At 41.3% G+C, this 22,246-nt stretch overlaps 1 protein-coding gene across 4 annotated transcripts in view; it reads left to right on the forward strand.

Moving 5' to 3' along the window:
* The window catches only part of LOC125458167 (exocyst complex component 6B-like), a 620,472-nt gene that overhangs the window by 439,705 nt on the left and 158,521 nt on the right, over positions 1 to 22,246 (forward strand). For all 4 annotated transcript variants that reach the window (XM_048543144.2, XM_048543170.2, XM_059650589.1 and 1 more), the window contains 2 exons: positions 7,320 to 7,454; positions 10,015 to 10,194. In XM_048543144.2, the coding sequence (XP_048399101.1) occupies positions 7,320 to 7,454; positions 10,015 to 10,194 (315 nt within the window). The remainder of the gene's footprint in view (positions 1 to 7,319; positions 7,455 to 10,014; positions 10,195 to 22,246) is intronic.

A 22,246-nucleotide genomic window follows, 5' to 3' on the forward strand; every position in this document is an offset into this window, starting at 1 on the left:
TCAGCCACAGTCACTGAGCAGACACATTGAGCTGAATGGCCTAGTTCTGCTCCTGTATATGGCTTTCCAATCTGCAGGTTATGTATGAACATCTCTCTACACTGTCCAGTCAAATGTTCTCCATATAGATTACGTATGAGTTTGATTCAAAGTGAAGCTCCAAAGTGACACCATGTCTCAAAAACAGTATAGAAATGCTTGAAAAATATGTGCATTTTTCTTGCATTTTTTTCAAAACCTTGGGACGCCGATATAGTATTTCTTTAAGGTATGAGCACTGTCTAGAATAACCAATTTGCAGCAAAGTCCCACCAACAGCAATGAGCAAATAATGTATTTTAAGTGACATTGGATGATGATAGGTATGATCCCTCCGCTACACAATGATGCCATTGCCATACTTTACATACAGCTGAGAGGGCAGACAGGGTCTCATTTTAGTCTCTCATCTAGAAGTTAGTGCATCAAATATCACAGCATGCTATGCTGCAGTGGACTGACAGTCTGGATTGCATGTTTGATCTTCTCTAGTGGGTACTCAGAAGTGAGAGGATCACTACTAAACCATCACAGCAAATGCAGAGGTTGGATGTAGAGTGCAAACTTTTCATCCCTGCTCCAGCAATGTGCTTCAAGCCCTCCCAAGTCATAAGTAACCTCGGAGCAATGCCAAAATTAGGGTTGCCTTATACCGCATGTAGCCCTATGAATATTTTCATGACTTTATTGTCATTTCTATTCTGTTAATTGTGGCTTTAAGTGAATTTACTGTGTTGTTCAAGGTTCCACAAAAATAAATACCATCTTGAAACTCTTTTTTTTTGTTCTTTACCCCCACACATATTTGGTCAGAAGAATGTGTTTTGCTACAATGACTCATGACTTATATTGCTTTCTCATTAGGCTAGGCGTCTAACACACTTTTATGATCCAGTCTCCAAACCAAACCAATTATAAAATCAACCCAGGTAGAGATTTCATTTGCTTCATATGGGTTAGGTCATTTGGCTAAGTGTCCACAGTGTGATGCAGAATGGTGCGATTGGTGTGGGCTTGGTCCCTTTACTGGATATCTTGATTGTGGTAGCTGGTGGAGGCCTGCGTCCCAACCTTGCCCAATGCTTGATGTTAGGTGGCTCCCCTCAACCTATTTATAGCCAACTTCTCTCTGTATTGGAGAAAGTTATATATTATTCTTTGAGTATTGTTACTAGTTAGCTAATGAAGACCACAAAGTAACACAGAGTCAACTTTGCCCAAAGAGCTAAAATGCAACAAAACTAGGGTTCAGACTTAACAGCCCAAAGACCAGTTGCATGACAATCAGCCTACCTGACACATGTATTGAGAATTATAGATCACACTCACCCTTCTTTAGTGTTTAACACCATTCACCCAAACCAAACAACAGGTACTTGCATTTATGTAGCACCTTTTAACATAGAAAACCTCCCATGGAGCTTCAGAAGAGTGTCAACGCGAGTAGTTGTGAAGAGAACGGAGCTAAAGTAGCTATGGGAACAGAGTCTGTTCAAATATGATTTGACCAAAAGCTTGGTCAAGGACTTAGGTTTTAAGGAATGTCTTTTAAAAAATAGCAGAGAGAGATGGAATGTTCAAGGAGGAAATTGTAGAGCTTAAGGCACAAGCAGATGAACACACAGCCATCAGACTAAAATTGGAGAAGCACAGAGTACAGCGTTGGAGGAGTACAAAGATCTTCACTCCAAAATAGAAATTGCACCCGTGTGAAAGGGCGACTGCTTCAGCAGATTGTAACCTGTCAATATTGAGACCATTTTGCTTCTGAAACTTCAACACTTAAAATTGACAGTGTTGAAAAGACTGATTCACTGTCTTCTCATAACAGAAAAAAATTTCCATGTCTAAACTGTGGCACAAAGCGCTCATTTTTCCTTTTTCCTTGTTCTCTTTATTTTATTCAATCATTGGTTAGGTAATGAAATACCATTGCAAATTTGGATCATTGAGGACCCAGCTGCACCCTTGGTTATCTTCAGTATCCTGACTAGAGATGCTTACATCCTCACTTGTGATGGACTACATGTGACTTGAGTAGGGGAGGGTAATAAGTTAATTTTGGATTTGTGAATGAAGTAGTTGTGCCGAGGCTGAGGATTTCTTTTCTAGATGCCATACTTCCCTTATCTGTATTGTCCAGCTGGGTGTCTCACACTCTGTGATTAAGCCTCTTGGGAATGCTAGACTTGTTTACCGTGAAGGGACCAAAGATTCCTTTCAAAGAGCAGGATCTGTGCAATTCATGCACTGTTTTAAACGGATTCTATCAGACTCACTTACACAAGACTCCTCTTTTTCAACAAAATAAAACAAAGAATTGCAGACGCTAAAAACTGAAATGAGAACAGAAATGCTTCCCTCTCTTTCAATCACTGAGCTCTCTGAAAGAGAGGAGAATCTCTCCAGTGATGTCCCGTTTGTGTGATGTTCTGCATCTGTAAACGTTTTAATAAATAGTTTTGAGGAAAGGTCACCACACCCAAAACATTAACTCTGATTTTTCTCCACAGATGCTGCCAGACCTGCTGAGCTTTTCTGGCAACTTCTGTTTTTGTTCCTGATTTATGGCATCTGCAATTCTTTCCGTTTTTAAAGTTTTTGAGAAGATTTTTCTTTAATAATTAAGCAGTTCTCCTTCAGTGTCCCTTATTGAAAAAGTGACAAACTGGCAATTTGAGTCGTTTGAAGAGGAAGGGTCTTTCAGTTTACTATAATTCCTGTCAATGCTGCAAAGTATTTGGGCAGCACGGTGGCTCAGTGGTTAGCACTGCTGCCTCTCAGCATCAAGGACCCAGTTTGATTCCAACCTCGGTGACTGTTTGTGTGGAGTTTGCACACTCCCCGTGTCTGCGTGGGTTTCCTCCAGGTGCTCCGGTTTCCTCCCACAATCCAAAAATGTTCACTTTGGTGGATTGGCCATGCTAAATTACCATAGTGTCCATAGATGTGTAGATTAGGTGGATTAGCCATAGGAAATGCAGGACTATAGGGTAGTGTGGGTGAGTGCTATACAGAGTGTCACTGTGGACTCTATGGGCTGAATAGCCTGCTTCCACATTGTAGGGATTCTATGAAGACTTCTACTCTGTGTGTGATTTGCATATGTGAAATTTATGTATTCAGATGTCCAGTGCCAACATAACCAGGAATGCATGCAGTCTTGATTTCCTGTATCCATTCTCTACGTGCATGCAAGTACACATTGGAGTAGTGGTGAATGTAGGGAGGAAACTGGAGATAGTGGCAGTGGGAATAGCAGTGAAAAAAACAAAGGGTCAAGTAGCAATGGAAACAGGATGGAGTCAGTGGAGGTGCTGGATGAGGCAGTCAAAGTGGGGAGCAGGAGAAATGTTGAAGAGAACAGGTTGTTGGATTCTTCAGCTGTTTTTCAATAATTGCTCAGACTAGACTTTGCAAAGACTAGTTCTTTCTCTCCTCTCTAACTGCTTGGTGTGTACTGTCTTAATATTGTCACTTACCTGAAACGTCACTGAGGATGATGGGGAGTGTGCCTCTGCTTGTGATGTCAATGCGCACAATCTTTTAATTCTATGTCTTTCATAAACATTTGTAAAAGTTCAAATGATACTATTTTGAAAAAGAGCCGGGGTTCTTCTGTTATGCTGCCCAATATTTTTTTCCTTTCAAAATGCTATTAAAACTGCTTATTCATCATTTTTCTCATTGCTGTTTTTAGTCACATGCTGTATATATATTGGGCTGCTGAATTTCACTAAATTATAGTAATGACTACACTTCAAATCTGCTGTTTAGTTTTAATCATTTTGGAATCCTGTGTGATCCTGAAAAGAACTCAATAAGTTTAATGTCTTGCTCTGTAAAATATTGGTTAGGCAGCAATTAGAGCACAATGTCCTGTTTTGGATGTTTTCATAAGGAAGTAAAAAGGATTTGAATTTATAATTTAGAAGCATAGTTATTACATGTTATCGCAATTTTATGCAAATTTCAATTTGCACTTTTAAGAAAAACAAATTTCCCCAAGGCACTTCACCTTACCTCTAATTATAACATGAATCCTTTACCAAGGAAGGAGAAATCAGTGAGGAGAAAGGCAGCTTCTTGAACCAAATAGCTTGGTCAAAGACATGAGTCATAAATAGAAGAACCAAGTGAAGAGGTCATCAGGTTTCAGCAGAGTGTTTTATCTGTTTTAGTTCTTACATTTGTATTTATTACCAAATAGCTCTCTCCTGCTCATAACTCACATTTTCCTGGAAATCACTCATAACTGAAGGCATGGATCCAATCGTGGACAGTTGGAGTGGAATTCACCATGTTAAAATCAGAAGAATAGAGAGCTGATGACGGGTCTAGGCCTGAAACATCAGCTTTTGTGCTCCTGAGATGCTGCTTGGCCTGCTGTGTTCATCCAGCTCCACACTTTGTTATCTAGAATAGAGAGCTTGCTGTGTGTTGAGATAGAGTTGGGGTCAAGAGATGACGAAAGGTGTGCTATAGTGAACTTTAAATGTGAGGATAGAATTTTAAAGTTTAAATAGTAGAGGTGTTGGAAACTAATCCATAAAGAATTATGGGAATGGGACAAGAGAGGATACATGCAGTTGTTTGATGTAACCATGATATGTGAGCAGTGTTAGGTCATTAGGCCCATTGAGTTTGCTCTGCAGTTTGATCCTGGCCGATATGTTTCTCAATCCTATTTTCCTGCCTTCTCCCCTTAACCCAAAATCTCCTCACCAATTGAGAACCTATCTATCTCTGTCTAAGCACTTGAATGATTCGGCCTCCACACCCCTGTATGACAGTGGGTTCCACACATTAGCCACCCTCTGTCTGAAGAAATTCCTTCTCATCTCGGTTCTGAAGGGTCGTCCTTTCACTCTTAGGCTGTGCCGTCAGGTCCTAGTCTCTCCTACTAGTAGGAACAACTTCTCCACTCTACTCTATTCAGGCCTGTCAGCCTTCTGTAATTTTTAATCAGATTCCTCCACCGGCTACTTATCCATATAGACTCCATCGAGTACACACCCAGAATCCTCAACTGCTCCTCATAAGACAAGCCCTTCATCCCCAGGATCATTCTTGTAAACCTTCCCTGGACCTCCTCCAACACCAGCACATCCTTTCTTAGACATGGAGCCCAAAACTGCTAACAATATTCCAAAAGTGGTCTGACCAGAGCTTTATCACAGCCTCAGCATTATACCCCTGTATACTCTTGTATTCTAACATTGCATTTATCTTCCTAACTGACAAATGAACCTGTGTGTTAACCTTAACAGAGTCCTTAATGGGATTCCTCAGTCCCTTTCTGCTTCAGATTTCTGAAGCCTTTCCCCATTTTGAAAATAGTCTGTGTTTCTATTCTTCCTGCCAAAGTGCATAACCTCACACTTCTTTGCCCGCTCTTCTAGCCTATCCAAGTCATTGTGCAGTCTCCCCTCTTCCTCAACATGGCCTGCCCTTCCACCTATCTTCGTATCATCCGCAAACTCAACAACAGTGCCCTCAGTTCCTTCATTCAGATTGTTAATCCCTGTCGAACTCCACTAGTCACGAGGTACCATCCTGAAAAGACATCTTTATGCCCACTCTCTGCCTTCTGCCAGTCAGTCAGCACTTCATTCGTACCAGTACTTTGACCCTAACACCATGGGCTCTTAGCTTATATGGCAGTCTCCAATGCAACACTTTGTCAAAAGCCTTCTGGAAATCCAAATAAACCATGTCCACTGACTCTCCTGTGTCTAATTTGTTTGTTAGCTCTTCAAAGAATTCTGACAGATTTGGCAGGCATGACCTCTCCGTGACAAAGCTATGCTGACTCCGCTCTATTTTACCACACAGCATTGAGTACTCCTGAATCTTATCCTTAGCAGTGGACTGTTAAAACTTAACAACAATCGAGATCAGGCAAACCGGCCTATAATTTCCAGTCTTCTGCCTCCCTCCAGTCTTAAACAGTTGTCTTACATTCACCATTTTCCAGTTCTCTGGAACCCTCCCTGACTCCAGTACTTCCTGAAAGATCACCGCTAATGCCTCTCCCACCTCCTCAATGTGGAGGTGCTGGTGTTGGACAGCGGTGGACAAGGTCAGAAATCACGCAACACCAGGTTATAGTCCAGCAGGTTTATTTGAACACACTAGCTTTTGGAGCTTACTCCTTCTTCAGGTGTTAGTGAGAGAGGTCGTATCAGACACAGAATTTATAAGTAAAAGATGAAAGAGACACACAACTGATGAGGGTGTATTAAACAAACCTAACATGCTGTTAAACCTTTAATCAATTAGAAGGTTTTAATTGATCAATATGTATATGTAAATCCTGGAATTTCTTTCAAGTCACTGCCCTGAGAGAACTAAAGAACTAAACTGGAAGAAGGAGTGAGGCTTCGAAAGTGAATGTTTTCAAATAAATGTATTGGACTATAACCTGATGTCGTGTGATTTCTGACCTTTACCATCTCCTCAGCTAACTCCTTCACAAACGTGGAGTGTGGTCCATCTGCTCTGGGATGATTTATCTACCTTCAGACTTTTCAGCTTCCTAAACTTTCTCCTTCGTGATGGTCACAACATTCACCTGTGACCCCTGACTCTCTTGCGGCTCTGGTGTGTTGCTGGTGCCTTCCACTGTGAAAACTGTGGCAAAATGCCGAAATAAAAAACGAAAGAGCTGCAGACACTGTAAATCTGAAACAAAAACAAAAGTTGCTGGAAAAGTTCAGCAGGTCCGGCAGCATCTGTGAAGAGAAATCAGAGTTTATGTTTGGGGTTAGGTAACCCTTCCTCAGAACGTTGACTCTGATTTCTCTTCATTGATGCTGCCAGACCTGCTGAGCTTTTCCAGCAACTTCTGTCTTTGTATTCTACGTACCTATTCCTCAACCATTTCTTTGAGCTCATCCCAACAAAAAGCGCTCCCTGGCCTTGGTAAAACAGTTGCTGGTTCCTGGCTTAGACCTTTGTATCCTGTTCCCAGACCTTGGCCCCACACTCACAGATCTCACCACCCGCCCCTGCTACTGGACTCCAATTTATCCTATTCCCTTTTGTAAGTTGTTATTTAAACCGGATCTACTGCCTGTTTGTACAGTACATTTGAAATTGTAACTCACTATGTAAAAATAATCCTCCTCGTCTTGATTTGCAGTGGGTTGAAAAGGCTGCCTTCCTCGCTTTCATCTTCATATATATGTCACATACAGGACAATTTTAAAAATTTCAGATGGTCACCTGGGAGGTTTCAGTGCATATTAATGAGCTTATTCTTTTCTTTACCACTGTAGCTTGTGCAGATTATCATCAACACCACGCATCTAGAGCGATCTTGCAAATTTCTGGAAGAGTTCATCACGAACATTACCAATGTACCACCAGAAACCATTCATGCCACCAGGCTATATGGTACAGCCACCTTCAAGGTAATAAATAGCAAGTCCATGTAAGGTGCCATTTCTCTCCACAGCATTTCATATGTGATCCCTGAAGTCATAGCAATAATGCCCAGATGCTCAGACCAGGACAGTGCCACTAAGGTTGTTAGAGTTTGCTACTGTAACAACATATAAAAACATAGAAAACGTTAGAAGTACTCAGCAGATGTGAAGAGAGAGAGTTAATGTTTCATGTTGATGTCATTTTGTTTGATGTGTATTTCCAGCAGTTACTGTTTTTATTTGATTTTCTAGCATCTGAAGTATTTTGCTTTTTAATACTGTTCTGTTGAGATAACTGTCATTTGTTACTGTACCATCCTATTTAGTTATATCCTGGTCTCCAGGTCATTACTGTTAATGCTGCGTAAAAGCAGTCAAAAAATTCTACCAGCAGTGCCTCAGAAACATGCTGCAGATTCATTGGGAGGACCAGCATACAAATGCTAATGTTCTTCTCGAAGACACCTTCACAAACATTCAGGCAAAACCCCAACAAAATCAATTTCTTTGGGCTGGAAACAATGGCTGAAAACAGCCTCCTGACCACCCCCACCCCCTAAACCACCACCACCATTTCCTGTTCTGTCAACTGTCAAATGACCAAAGACAAAGGAACCACCTCAAAGACACATTGAAGCTCTGCTTGAGACGTAACATCATTGACATTCATGACTAGCAGGAGTTTGCTCCCAATTGTTTAGAATGGCAACGTGTCCATCAAGCTGCATCATAGTTTGAAACCCAATGTTCTAGTGATGAGGCTTGGCAGAGGGGAAGAAAGGGAAGCAAAACCTGAACTCTGGATTCCACTAACTGGCAGGACATCCTGCTCCGTGTGCCCAAAGACACGTGGATTGAGAATTGGCCTGTTTAGCGAATTGAAGACCCGAATAGAAACTCTCAGCCATGCATATACTTCATCCTGATATCTGGAGGACAGCCCCTGTCACTGCTGACGACCACAGATAAAATGCCCAATAGGCATTGTTTTTGAGAAACACAAGATAGTATCAAAAAGACAGAAGCCGGATGTGGAGAGGATGAAGGGGATATTTTATGGTGGCGTTCAAAACAGATTTGGAACACGATTGTGGAGGCATGATATTTTGTTTTCACTGAAGGTAAAACAGATATTATGCGACAGAAGTGTGGATTACTGCCCTCGATGCCAAGGCAACATTCGATCAAGTGTGACCTTAAGGAGCAATGGCAAAACTGGAGCCACTGGGAATTTGTGGCAGTAGGTGGTGGTGGTGGTTGGAAGTGGGGTGTGCAGGTGGGGAAGGGAGTTGAACCCTGCATTGCGTGAAGTTATTCTTGTAGAAAGGAAGATGGTTGTGGTCATTGGAGATCAATCATTTCAGCCCCAGGGATATCACTGCAGGAGTTTCTCCATGCACTGTCCTTGGCTGAACTACCTCTAGCTGATTCATCAATGACCTTCTCTCCATCATAAGTTCATAAGCAGGGATTTCTGTGGAAGATTACATAAAAACCACATGCTGTGTGTCCGGAGTCACACGTTGGCTGGACGAGGCAAGTATGGCAAATTTCCTTTCCTAAAGGTCATTAGTAAACCAGATAGGTTTTTGTCACAACCAACGGCGGTTACAAGGTTGCCCTGAAGACTAGCTTTTTATTCCAGACTTTTATTAAATTAAAATATCACCATCTGGCTGGTGGAATTTGAATCCATGTTCCCAACAACAGAACTTACTAAATTTCTTCAGCAATTTTTGTTTTTGTTTCAGATTTACAGTTCTTTGTTTTATTCCCAGAACAGCAGCCTAGGACGAAATAAAGCAAAGTACTGCAGATGTTGGAAAACTGAAATAAAAACAGAAATTGCTTGAGAAATGTGGCAAGTCTGGCAGCAGCTGTGGAGAGAAAGCCGAGCTAACGTGTCGAGTCCAGTGATACTTCTTAAGAACCACTTCTTGAGAATACAGATGCTGCCAGACAAAAGCCTGAGGACCTGGATTTCCCTTTCACTCCCTCCCCTACAGGCTACACACCACACTGATTAAGAACCAAATTGCTTTTCCTTGGATGTTGCTAGGTTAAAATCCTGGAACTCTCTGACAGTAATGTGGGTGTACTTGCAACAGATGGACTGCAGCAATTCAAGAAGGGGAAATTAGAGACGGGTAATGAATGATGGCCCGTCCACAGTGCATACATCTCATGACTGAATAAAAAATAATTGTTGTGATCCGGTATGTGTTGTGTGAAAGAGTGGTGGAAGCATATTCAACAATAATTATAAAAAGCCACTTGGATAAATGTCTGAAATGGAGAACTCTGCAGACATGTGGGAATAGAAATGAGGTGTTAGTATGAATTGGATTGTTCTTTCAAAGAGGTAGCACATGGGATGGGCCAATGGCCTCCAATTTTGTAACGTTCTCTGTGCTACGGGAAATGTTGCTGACATTATGATATCTGTTCTTCTAACATTAATAATGACAAGATTACTGTGTTTCTGTGAAATGCAAGTTTCCAGTCTGCAGCGATGACAGTGTGTGGGCTTTTTGTTTTTGTGCAGGATTGTCGACATGCTGCAGAGGGGGAGATCTATACCAAGCTAAATCAGAAGATTGACCAATTCTTGCAACTGGCGGACTATGACTGGATGAGAGCAGAGCCCAACGGTCATGCCAGCGATTATTTGGTTGACCTCATTGCATTCCTGCGCAGTACATTTGCTGTGTTCACGCACTTACCAGTGAGTACAACCATTTTAAATCTGTATCGCTTGCTTATTCCTCTTCAATAAAACGTCTCTACCTATTCATCTTCTCAGTGATGGTCTTCACTGGAAAGGAGGTTCTGCGGACATTAATAAGCCTCTTGCACCTAAATGGCAGCTGAAACATAAAAGGACAGAGCCAATGTTTGTCCTCATCTGATGTCCATACATCTGGACTCTTTTAAGCTGTAATCATGAAGAGAAGGAGCTGAACTGTTTTTTCAAAGAGATTGCAGAACGATCTTCCGTCCATATAGCTCCTTTTGCAGCATCTGGAAATTCCATAGTGCTTTATATCTGATTAAGTACTGTTGAATCATAGTCAGTCTCATTTTTTTTAAAAATCGCTAGTAATTTGCTCACAGAATAAATGACTAGCTATTAATTGAGAGATGGTGTTCACCAAGGTGTCGGTGAGGATTCATTTTCTCCAGCTATACAATCCCCGGTCGACTATATTTCTTCTTTCTCCCCACATGATTGGCTCCCTGCATTACAACGCCATAGTTAGGGTGCTCATTCTCCTTTGGGGTGCTCATTCTCCTTATGTCCCTGGCCTCATTCACACAGGGAGCAAGAATCTCAAACCTGTTCGACAAGGACAAGGGCTGAAGCTTCTGCTGTGCAATCTTCTGGGTCTCTCTACCTGACTTATTCATAGTTGTACACCCCACCTCGTCCTGATCACTGACCACATTTAATGTAGTTAATTTTAAGGGCATCTGAATTGTTCCTTAATGCTGGCCAAGTAAATTCTGTCCTTGACTTCACTGGAGTATCCTCTCTCACCAGCATTGTGATGTTCTCCCTCACCAGTAATGCTACCCCTCTGGTTTTGCTTCTTTTCAAGTCTTTCCTAAATACCTTATATCCAGGAATATTTAATATTCATTCCTGCATTTCTTTGAGCCAGGACTTATCTCTTTTATTGCCACAGGACCATATTTCCACATAGCTATCTGCATCTGTGTGTTGACATTCTTATTTACCCTATATTCACATACATGCACTGTTACCTTATTTCAGACTCCTTACATTCTCTCTTATACTGACTGCATCTAATAGAGTCATAGCTTACCACTTTATGTATGCTGTGAAGTACCTCTTTAAGCCAACTGAAAGAAATATTAAACAAACACAAAGATGCTGAAGAATCTCTGGCAGCAATTTTGGAGAGATAAACAAAGTTAAATTTTCCAAGCCCGGTATGACGCTTCAGAACAGTTCTAAAGAAGAGTCATACCAAACTTGAAACGTTCTATTTCTCTGCTCACAAATGCTGCCTGTTGAGTTTCTCCAGCATTCTCTGTGTTTGTTCCGTATTTCCAGAATCTGCAGTATTTTGCTTTCATTGAAAGAAATGTTAGGCAGTTGAATTGCTTATTACGTGACGGATGGACGCTAAGCTGGCCTAAGACTGGTATTTCTTTTTGTCATGGGTGCAATCAACCAGGTACACAAAAGGCATAAATCTGAGCAGCTTAACCACATTGGGGCACACTAGCTGCACAGAAAAGGGTGGGCATTTCATTGTCCAACTATCACTAGGAAATTTCGCCTTTGCTGTATTGTCCAAGAGGCTATGCTGAGGGAACGCCACATTGTCAGAGTCTTAACATTGAAGAATCACTGCATCATCAAAGAAGCCGTATTACAGAAATGCTATACTATCAGAGGTGTTGTGTTTGAAGTGAGATTTTAACCCGGTAGACATTGTTAATATTCAAAAGTGAACAGGGGAAACCCAGAGCAGTGTTTCTCCCGCAACCAATGCCAAAAGAAACAGGTTGGCTGGCTGTTCATCTAATAGCTGTTAGTGTGATAGTGCTATGTGGGAATTGGGTGAAGACTGTGTCATTGTCAGAGGACCTGCTGTTTGCATCAGATATTGAGCCAAGCCTCTATCTTCCTGTTCTTGTGCGACTAAGTTGTATTGTAAAGCTCACAGGGCTGTGAAACAATACCACTGCGGAAGTTTTAAACTTAAATATAAAACTTACTATACTTTTAAAATCAATCCCGAGGTTAGGCTCACCATTCTCAGATCTAAAATGTACTGGCTGTGACCCTCTTGCTTTTAAATCAGCAAGTTATTTGTTCAAGACCGGAGTCGTAAGCCTTACTGTTAGCTGTCAATATAATGTAGTAGTGGGCGAGTGAGTGCAGCAGTTTCAGCACAGTCCTCTGTTGAAACCAATACCCAGTCTTCCTTTTGAGATGTGTGTAAAATATGCCGTAACATTATTTGAAAACAAATGAAAAATTGTGCCTGGTTTCTTAATTGGTAGGTATCCCTGAACCAACATGACTAAATCAAGTTCTGAGGAAGGGTCGCTGAACCCGAAACTTTAATGCTGATTTCTCCCTGCAGATGCTGCCTCACCTGCTGAGCTTTTCCAGCAATTTATGTTTTTGTTCCATTAAAATAAAGGTTATCTGATCACTATCATATTGCTATTAAAATGAGTCTAGGAGGAGTTTAGTGCCTTATTGGCAAAGGTTGGAAGCACAAAGTTGCCCTTAATTAAACCTCAAAACAGCTCAACCCTTGCTTTTGGAGTTGATCTTTGAATTTCAAGAGACAATTACCCTTGTGCTCTTTGAGGGAAACCTAACTGCCAAACTCTTGGGTGGTTCTGCAATGTGTGCCCCCCACTCCACCCTCAAACCTGAATCCCTTTGAAGAAGTAAACAGGCTCTTTTCAATGTACTAGGACTGAGAGGGTCATAGAACAAGTCATCATCTACTGCTGTGTCTACCCTGGGAAAGGAGTGGGCCAAAGATAGTATCATGCTTTGAGCTCTGTTGCTTGGCTGATATATATGACTGGAAACATTTAAGTGGAAATAATGAGTGTTTATTTAAAATTGAAACAGATTTCTTTTAGGTTTTATTTACACTTTAGGAAGTTCCAAACTCACTGAAAATTTGCTCTGTTAAAAGAAAGAAGGAACTTGTGATGCTGCTTGGCCTGCTGTGTTCATCCAGCTTCACACTTTGTTATCTTGCGTTTATAATCTACCTTTTTCCAGGTTGTTCCAAAGCTAGCACTTCACAATCCATTCATTATTTCAGAAATGCCATCACTATTCCTTTTGGCACACAGCAAAATTGTACAAGCAGCAAGTTAACTGGCCAGTTAATCGACTGTTTGTTCAAGGGCTTATCTGCTCAATCCTGTGGTAAACTTTAAACACCAGAGTGGGGTGCAAGTGCTAATTGCTGAACTGAGCTACACAAAGAACACTTACTTAGCACATCTTATCTCACAAAACATCCTGAAATGCTCCACATTGAAAGTAAATGACTTTGGAATATGATCCACACAACTTAGGGCTCTTATCCCATCACTATCCCATCCCAACACTATCCCACACAGAGCGCTTACTGTTTTTTAATGAAGTCTGTCAAGAGAAGAATGCTAGCCAGGAGAACTCAGAGCAGTTTTAAAGTGTTCCATTAGACCACAGTTTTGAATGCTCTACCTCAGTACACTGATGCTACATCTCTCCAATGAGGCATCTCCAATGGTGCAGAGGTGGTATCACTACACTCAGAGCTAGGAGCCCCAATATAAGTCCTTCCTGCTTCGGAGATGTACAATAACGTGTGTGAACAGGTTGACTAGAAAATATGTGCAGCACTGTGTCTGTACTGCACTGAAATGTTGACACAGATTATAGACTCAAGTGCCAGAGTGGGGATTGAGCTCCACACCACCTGACTTCAAAAGCTGCAGCTGGGATTTTCAAGGATAGGAAGAATGAAGAGAGCGAGTTAGATGTAGCAGGCGCCTCTTAAGGGATTTCATTAATGATCCAGATTTGCACATAACTGTACACGCTAAAATGCAGTCCTTCAAACAGTGTTCATTTGGGTAGCTGTTAAATAACCTTGTAGAGAAGGTTTTGGGGAAGAAAATAGGCAGTGCCGTTGGACAGAAATCAACTAAATCTGTTTTATCCACATTCAAAGGAAGACTATAAAGGATATGGAATAATGTTGAAGTGAGTGGTGCTGAAACTGTGACCAAGGGGTGTAGGCGTAGAGTACAAAAACAAAGTCATCTCCAACTTTTATAGAAGACTGGGATATTACAGCTAATTCTAGGCAATCCCCTTTCGACAGGATGTCTGAAGCATTAGAGACACAATAGTTAGGATGAATAGTAATTGCCGCTCTTAAATCGGTATTGCATATCCCACAGATGATTAAAATAATGTTGAGTGAAAAAATAACAATGACCAAAATGAAGATGAAAGAACTTAGATTGATGTTGTGCTTTTTTATAATCTTAGTATCAAAGTGCTTTGCAGCCAATATATTACTTTTGAATTGTCATTGCTACGTAGTCGCTGTTGTAGTGCAAAGGACTGTGTCATTCTATGTTATGGCTTGAGGGAAATGTTTTGGCCTCTGGTAACACTCTTCCACTCTTTGTACAACTAAAAGGGCAGATGTGTCCTTGATTTAACAATTTGTCTGCAAGATTGCGACCTCCATCAGGGCAGCAGTCTCTCAGTATTGTCATACTCATGTCTCAAGAGTGGAACACAAACCTGGAACTCTCTGACCCAGGCTAGAATGCTGGCCTACAGCCAACACATGATAAATTAAAGATTGTCACAGGCGGAGGAGAGAGAGTTTGGTTAGTGGCAGAAGGATCGATATAAACAACCAAGAAGGTTTTCCTTTCACCTCTCTAGCAGTACTCTTGTGGAAAGCATCACTTTAGATGGCCAGTTCTCTAGATATATGACAGATTATCGCATATAGTCACCAGTCATTCTAGAAACGGACGTAGAGAAATGTGTTCCAAAAGTTTGTGCTTATGTACACAGGACGTATGCTGAAGAGGTCCACCTGCCCTTCTAGTTGCTGCTTCAGCAATGCTTTCGATGCAAAACAAGAGTTCAAAACAAGAGGGCAAAGGTTTAAAGTGAGAGGGGAAAAATTTGAAAGGTATGTAAGGCATAACATTTCCTGTAGGGGATGGTGCGTGTATGGAATGAGCTGCCAGAGGGAGTAGTGGAGGCTGGTACATTTACAATGTTGAAAAGGCCATCTGGTTGGGTACCTGATTAGGAAGGGTTTGGAGGGCAAATGGGACCAGATTCATTTAGGATACCTGGTTGACATGGACGAATTGGACCGAAGTGTCTGTTTCCATGCTGTACAGTTTTATAACTCTGTGACTGAAGGACTGCCTCAACAGTAGAGTGGTGCAGAGAGAGGGAGGGGGGCAAATCAGAGTGGCCGATGCATAACTTTCCCCAGAATGATCTCACGCACGGATGACACAACAATACCTTTGTGTGAAGGAAAGGTTTACTTCAACCCAGCAGGTCTCACTCTTTCTGACTATTTGCCAGACATCCAGAGTTTTGACAAACATGCTATTCAGTGAAGACAAGCGCTCTATTCTGTTCAGCAGCCCCCCCACTTTGAAACAATGTGTTTGTTTATCTAGGAAGCACTGTGATTAGGCAAGGTCCTGTCTTCATACTGAGTGCTCTAATTCTGCAGAACTTTATTATGTTTGGCATTGTAGCAGCAGAAAATTACCCAGACAGATGTTACGATTCACTCTTCAGTGCTTCCAAAAAAATGTATTGGAAGGGATTTGAAGATTTCAGTAAAATTGGAACTGACATCTCCATTTTGTTTGACAGCTACAACCTGATAGTAAACGTGTGCATGCTGCATACCAATGCAGAAGCAGCAAAGCTATGCACGACATGTGTACAGTTGCAGCATGACTGTGCGCAATTACTTCTAGTTTGCAGCTGCTTTTGGTCAATATTTTCAACTTTATGAAGTCATTTTTAACTTCTTCACCTCGTGTTTGCCAGCAAAGATTTGCCCAATACTGTAGTAACATCAGAACTGACAGCCTTCATATCTGTTCTTTAATGAACTGATGAAATGACTCTCAATAGTAAGTGAGAAGATACAAATCTAGAATGAACGTGTGAGGAGAAAAGTCAGCTACGCTTTTTTTTTGATTCGCCCGTGGGATGTAGTCGTTGCTGACTGGTCAGCATTTATTGCCCTTCCCTAGTTGCCCTTGAGAAGGTGGTGGTCAGCTGGCATCTTGAACTGTTGCAGTCCACCAGCTGTGGGTTGACCCACAATGTCGTTAGGGAGGGAATTCCAGGATTTGGACCCAGCGACAGTGAAGGAAAGGTGATATATATGCAAGTCATGATGGTGAGAGGTTTGGAGGGAACTTGAAGGCGGTGGTGTAGTGCCAGTTAAGTGGGCTGCTTTATCCTGGGCGGTGTAAAGCTTCTTGAATGTTGTTGGGGCTACACCCATCCAGACAAGCAGGAAATATTCCATCACACTCCTGACTTATCCTTCATAGATGGGCTTTGGGGAATCAGGAGATGAGTTACTCATCACTGTATTCCTAGCCTCTGACCTGCTCTTGTAAGCCACTGTGTTTTTGAAGTGAGTCCAGTTGAGTTTCTGGCCAATGGTATTTCCACAAATATTGTTAGTGGGGGATTCATTGATGGTAACACCATTGACTATCTAGGGGTGAGGGTTAGATTGTCTCTTGCTGGTGATGGTAGTTGCCTGGCATTTTTGTGGCATGAATGTTACGTGCCACTTGTCAGCTCAAGTCTGTATATTGTCCAAATGGGACTATATGATAAAGAATGGGAGAGGAAGACAAACATCATTGATGATGTGGGAGTTTTTAAAATTCTTTCACAGGCCATGAGCATCATTGGCAAGGCCAGCACTTGTTGTTGATTCCTAATTGTCCTTGAACTGAGTGGCTTGCTGGGCCGTTTCAGAGGGCAATTATGCATCAACCAGATTGCCATAGATCTGGAATCAAATGTATACTAGACTTAACATCAATGGTGACATCCTTCTCTAAAGGATATTTGCAAACCAGATGGGTTTTTACAACATTCAACAGATTTGTTTTTGAGACTAGTTTTTGATTTCCTATTTATGATGAGTTGAACTTAAATTCATCTCATTGCCATGTTTGGGTTTGAACCCGTGACCCCAGAGCATTAGCCTGGGCCTCTGGATTAATGTCACTGAATCACTGCCTGCCCTGAATGGTCTGTTTTCTGTATTGTCATGATTCCAAATGATAGTAATACTGGACTAGTCTGATTCCCAAAGTAAAACCTGGCTTGATAGGCCATAAGTTTTATTTTTGCAGTTTGTTTATCATGGTGATTATTCACAGAACATACAAAAGGCTGCCAATGTGATTTTAACAAAAAAGCATGTTTTTTTTATACACTAAAAGAAAAATAAACTATTTCACACTATACCATCTGAGACAGCTTTATTACAAATATCAGAAATAAATTCAACCTTTTACCCTGAACAAAATCCCACAGAATTCAGATCTCAGTGATGGGTCTCTCTATCTCCATTTTAAAGTTTTCATGGCTCTAGTTAATTTCTTCAAATTCTACATTCTCTCAATGCTTTTTTTAAGTTAATATCTCTTCCTGAGAACCTTAAACAACTGTGAACAAAATTAATTGATTTCTTAACATAGATTTCTTAAAAATTCTCTTTCACAGTCTTCAGTTTCTGCAGATTTTCTCTCACCTACCTTAAGCCACTCAGTTTTTCAGTCCTGATAAAGACTTGGAGTTGGGAGCCTGCTAAACTGTGCTGCTGCTGATCTAGCCCTTTTGTCTCCCTCAGACCTGCTTTTCCCTTAAGGAAAACTGTACGCAACTCCTCACCTACTGGATGTTTCTTACTTTCTGAGAAACTGATAATCTATTGTGGGGCCACAAGTTTTTATTTTCTTCTACACTTGTCTCCGATGGATTGAAATATTCACTTCGAGTTTTAGAGATCTCATTTTCATGTGGGTAGACAAAATTTCAGACAACCCAACACAGAACTCAATACAAATCGAACTTAAAGATATGCATCATTTCTCCACTTCAGAACCTAGTGTTTTAATGTTCATTCTAACTCTTCTAAATGTTCATCACACCGTCAGATCATGTTATTATGTTGGTAGGTGTGGTAACTGAATGAGCATGCTGTTGGACCACCTCAACTAATAATTCAGGATCATTGAGTTCAAACCTCACCAGGAATTCCATTGCAGAAGGAGGCCTTTTGGCCCTTTGTGTCTGTGACAACCCTGTTCAAAAGCAATTCACCAATTAAGGATAGGCATCTAATGCTGGCAATTCCAGCAGTACCCACATCTTTAAAACAATAAAATTCAATGGTTAATGCATCTGACCAGGGCGCAGGAGATTGTAGGTTCGACTCCTATGTGGCTCGGATACAGTTCTCAACTAGGGAGGCACGGTGGCTCAGCGGTTAGCACTGCTGCTTCACAGTGTCAGAGACCTGGGTTCAATTTCAACCTCAGGCTGCCTATATGGAGTTAGCGCATTCCCTGCATGTCTGCTTGGGTTTCCTCCAGGTGCTCCGGTTTCCTCCCCCAGCCCAAAGATATGCAGGTTAGGTGCATTGGTCATGCTAAACTGCCCATAGTGTCCAGGGATGTGTAGGTTAGGAAGATTAGCCATGGGAAACACCGGGATAGGATAAGAAGGGTGAGTCTGGGTGGGATACTCTTCGGAGAGTCGGTGTGGACTTGTTGGGCTGAATGGCTTGTTTCCTCGCTGTAGGAATTCTCTGAATCAATGAGAAACAGCTGCACTCCCCCACATTTTCTTTGGAGACCTGAAATGTTTTTCTGTTCAGATAATTATCCAATTTCCTTTTCAAAGCCACATTTTAATGTGTCTCTACTACATTCTGAGACAGTGAATGAAATTCAATTCACTTGAATAAACCTGGAATTAAAAACTATTTTCAGTAATGATGTCTGTGAAACAATTGCATTCGCTTAAAAAAACTATGTTTTAGGGAAGGAGGGCATCTCATTCATTCTCAGAACATCATTGTACCTCAGGGTAGTGTCCTCAGTCCAAATATCTTTAGAAGCTATATCAATTACTTTTCCCCACCATAAGGTCAGAAGAGGGATAGGGAGGTTCACTGATTATTGTGCAACGTACAGAACCAGTAGCGACCTCTCAGATACTGCATATGCAGCAATAACCATCTCAAAGAAGGGAAAATGTTAACTTAAGTAACAAAGAGAGGCTGGATAGGCTCGGACATTTTTTCAGTAGAGCTTAGGAGGTTGAGAAGTGTTTCACAAAATAATGAGGGATATAGATAAGGTGAATGGCAGGTGTCTTTTCCCTAAGGTGGGGGATTTCTAGACTGGGGTGTAATTTTAAGGTGAGAGGAGAAAAATATAAAAAAGACACAAGGCCAATTTTTTTTACACAGAGTGTTTTATGTGTGGAATGAACTTTGAGAGGAAGTGGCAAATAGAGGAACAGTTACAACGTTTAAAAGACATTTAGATAAGATATGAATAAGAAATGTTCGGAAGGAAATGGGCCTAGTGCAGGCAGGTTGGACTAGTTTAGTTTGAAATTGTAGCCAACATGACTGGTTGAACTGAAGGGTCTCTTTGCACACTATATAACTCTATAACTATTTATCCTGAAGTTCACCTCAGGGAAATGGGCATCACCATTGACCAGTGTTTGAACTAGATCAGTTACATAATACAATGAAAACACAAACAGATTGGAGGCTAGGAATTCTGCAATTAACGACTTAACTGCTGATTCCCCAAAGCCCTTCCACTGTTTGCAAAACCCAAGTTGGTATGTGATAGAATACCCTTGCTTGTTTCCATCACCAATGTACAGTGGCAGCAGTATGTACCATTTACAAGATTCACAGTCCAAAACCACACACTTTAACAAAACGACAGGCGAGGCAGATATTTGGGAATGCTACCACCTGCAAATGCCCCTCCAAACCTCAGCCATCCTGAGTTGGAACCATATAACTGTTCCTTCACTGTCTCTGAGTCACAATGCTGGAGCTCAGTACCATATGTGGACCTACACAAAATGGCCTGGAAGGATTGAAACAGGCATCTCACTGTCACCTTCTCAGGCCAGCAAAGCCCCATTTCCTGACAGTAGTAAGATTGTTGAACAAACAAAGCTAGGTGGTGAAGCAGTTGTGAGGATGCAAGAGTGCAACAAAAGACTAGAGTTGTGTAATTGTTAAGATGTTGGTGGATTGAATATAATGTGAATTTATCCATCTTGATAAGAGAGGAAAGTTGGATTTTTTTTGGAAGGTGGGCAAATTGAATCTTGGAATTCTCCGGAATTTGTGGTCCTTGTACATGAATCACAGAGTTGAAAGTGTTGCAAGCTATTGTAGGAACAGATGATTTTTTAACCTAAATTGCATGTAGGTTGCATTCCAAGACCAAGGAAGTTTCAGTGCCTTTGGTGAGACTGCACCTTGAATGTTTTGTACAGTTTGGTACTCTTTTTAGTAAGAAAGCATATACTTGCCTGGGAAGGGGAGCCATCTATACATGTTAGAAGTAGGCGATTTGGTCCTTCATGCTTTCTCCGCTATTTGATAAATCATGCTGATCTGTTTGTGGCCTCAGCCCTGCCTTTCTGTCTACCCCACATAACCTTTGCCTTTTTTGTTGATCACAAATCTGTCTAAGCTTGCAATAAATCTGATGACCCAAACTCCTCTGTTTTCTGCACAAAAGAGTTCAAAGCTGAATGATCCTCTGAGAAAAATAAAATCCCTTTATCATAACCTTCAATGGGAGACTCTTAATCTGTGTCCACTGGTACTATACTCTAGATAAGGGCACCCTCCCAGAATCCAACATTTTAAGTTCTCTCAGAATTTTTTATGTTTCAACAAGGTCAGTTCTCATTCTCTCAACTCAAAAAGGGTATAATCCCCATCGTCATTCCCCATGATGGATTTATAGGATGAGAGAGCTGCTCTAGGAAGAGAGTTATGAGTAGCAGTGCCCAGTACACTCTGAAGTTTAGAAGAATTAAAAGAATTAGAAGTGAATAAAGTTCTTCACAAGTCATGGTAGATTAGATGCTGAGGAGCTGTTTCCTGTGGGTACTCTAGAACTGTTCAGTTTTTCCATTGAGGATTGAGATGAAGAGTGATTTCTGCTTTCAAAAACTTGTGATTTTTTTGAATTCTGTACTCCACACAGCTGTCAGTGCTTATTCGCTGAGTATGTTCAAGACTGTGAGCGATAAACTAGTCGGATCAAAGCCAATCAGTGGATTTGGATATCCAGCTGAAAAGTACAGTTATTGTGTATGTTGTTCGTGATTTTGATGGAGCAGGCTTCGAGGACTGTGAGATGGGCTCTTGCCCCTGTTTATTGTGGTATTCTATGCTATTTTCATTATTCAGTTACTGCAATTCTTCAGTGCGATTTAAGATAAAACGATCCGAGTCATGTGTGCACATGACACATTAGTTTTTGTTTTCACTGAACGAGAAAGCTCAGACTTGTGTATGACCTTTTGCAATCTCAGGCTAGCGCAAGAAGCTTTACAGCCAGTGAAGTGCTTTTAGAACATATTCTGTGTTACATCGTGGGAAGCAGTCAATTTATATACAGCAAGTTCCCACAAGCAACAATTATGAGCAGATAAGCCAAGTTTTGTTTTGGGATTTTGTTTGAGGGATTAACATTGGTCAAGACAGAAGGAAGCATCCCCTACTCACTTTCAGACTGGTGCCACAAGATCTTTTCTACCTAACTGCAAGGGCAGCCAGGCACTCTTTCAACGTTGCACAGGAGATTTGGCCTTGATTTTGTGCTCAGGACCCTGCAGGAGGCTTGAATCCACAACATATTAATATCAGAGGTGAGAGGACTAGCATCTGAACCACTGCTGACAGGGGTTTGTGTGTTCTCATTCAAAACTAGAATCTACTTTGCTCACCACCTCCCCCCAACTCCGCCACTTGACATTTAAACCTGAAACTGATCAGGACCTGCGAGTGGAAAGTTTTCAGTGGAGTGACAGTTCATTGGCTGAAGCAAGGAACCTTGTCCTGATTGCGTGTACTACTGTATTTGGAGATTAATGTGCGTTTATTTTAACAGTAATTTTATTGGTGCCTTTG

The sequence above is a fragment of the Stegostoma tigrinum genome, chromosome 1, assembly GCF_030684315.1.
Source record: "Stegostoma tigrinum isolate sSteTig4 chromosome 1, sSteTig4.hap1, whole genome shotgun sequence".
In the NCBI taxonomy this organism is placed as follows: Eukaryota; Metazoa; Chordata; class Chondrichthyes; order Orectolobiformes; family Stegostomatidae; genus Stegostoma; species Stegostoma tigrinum.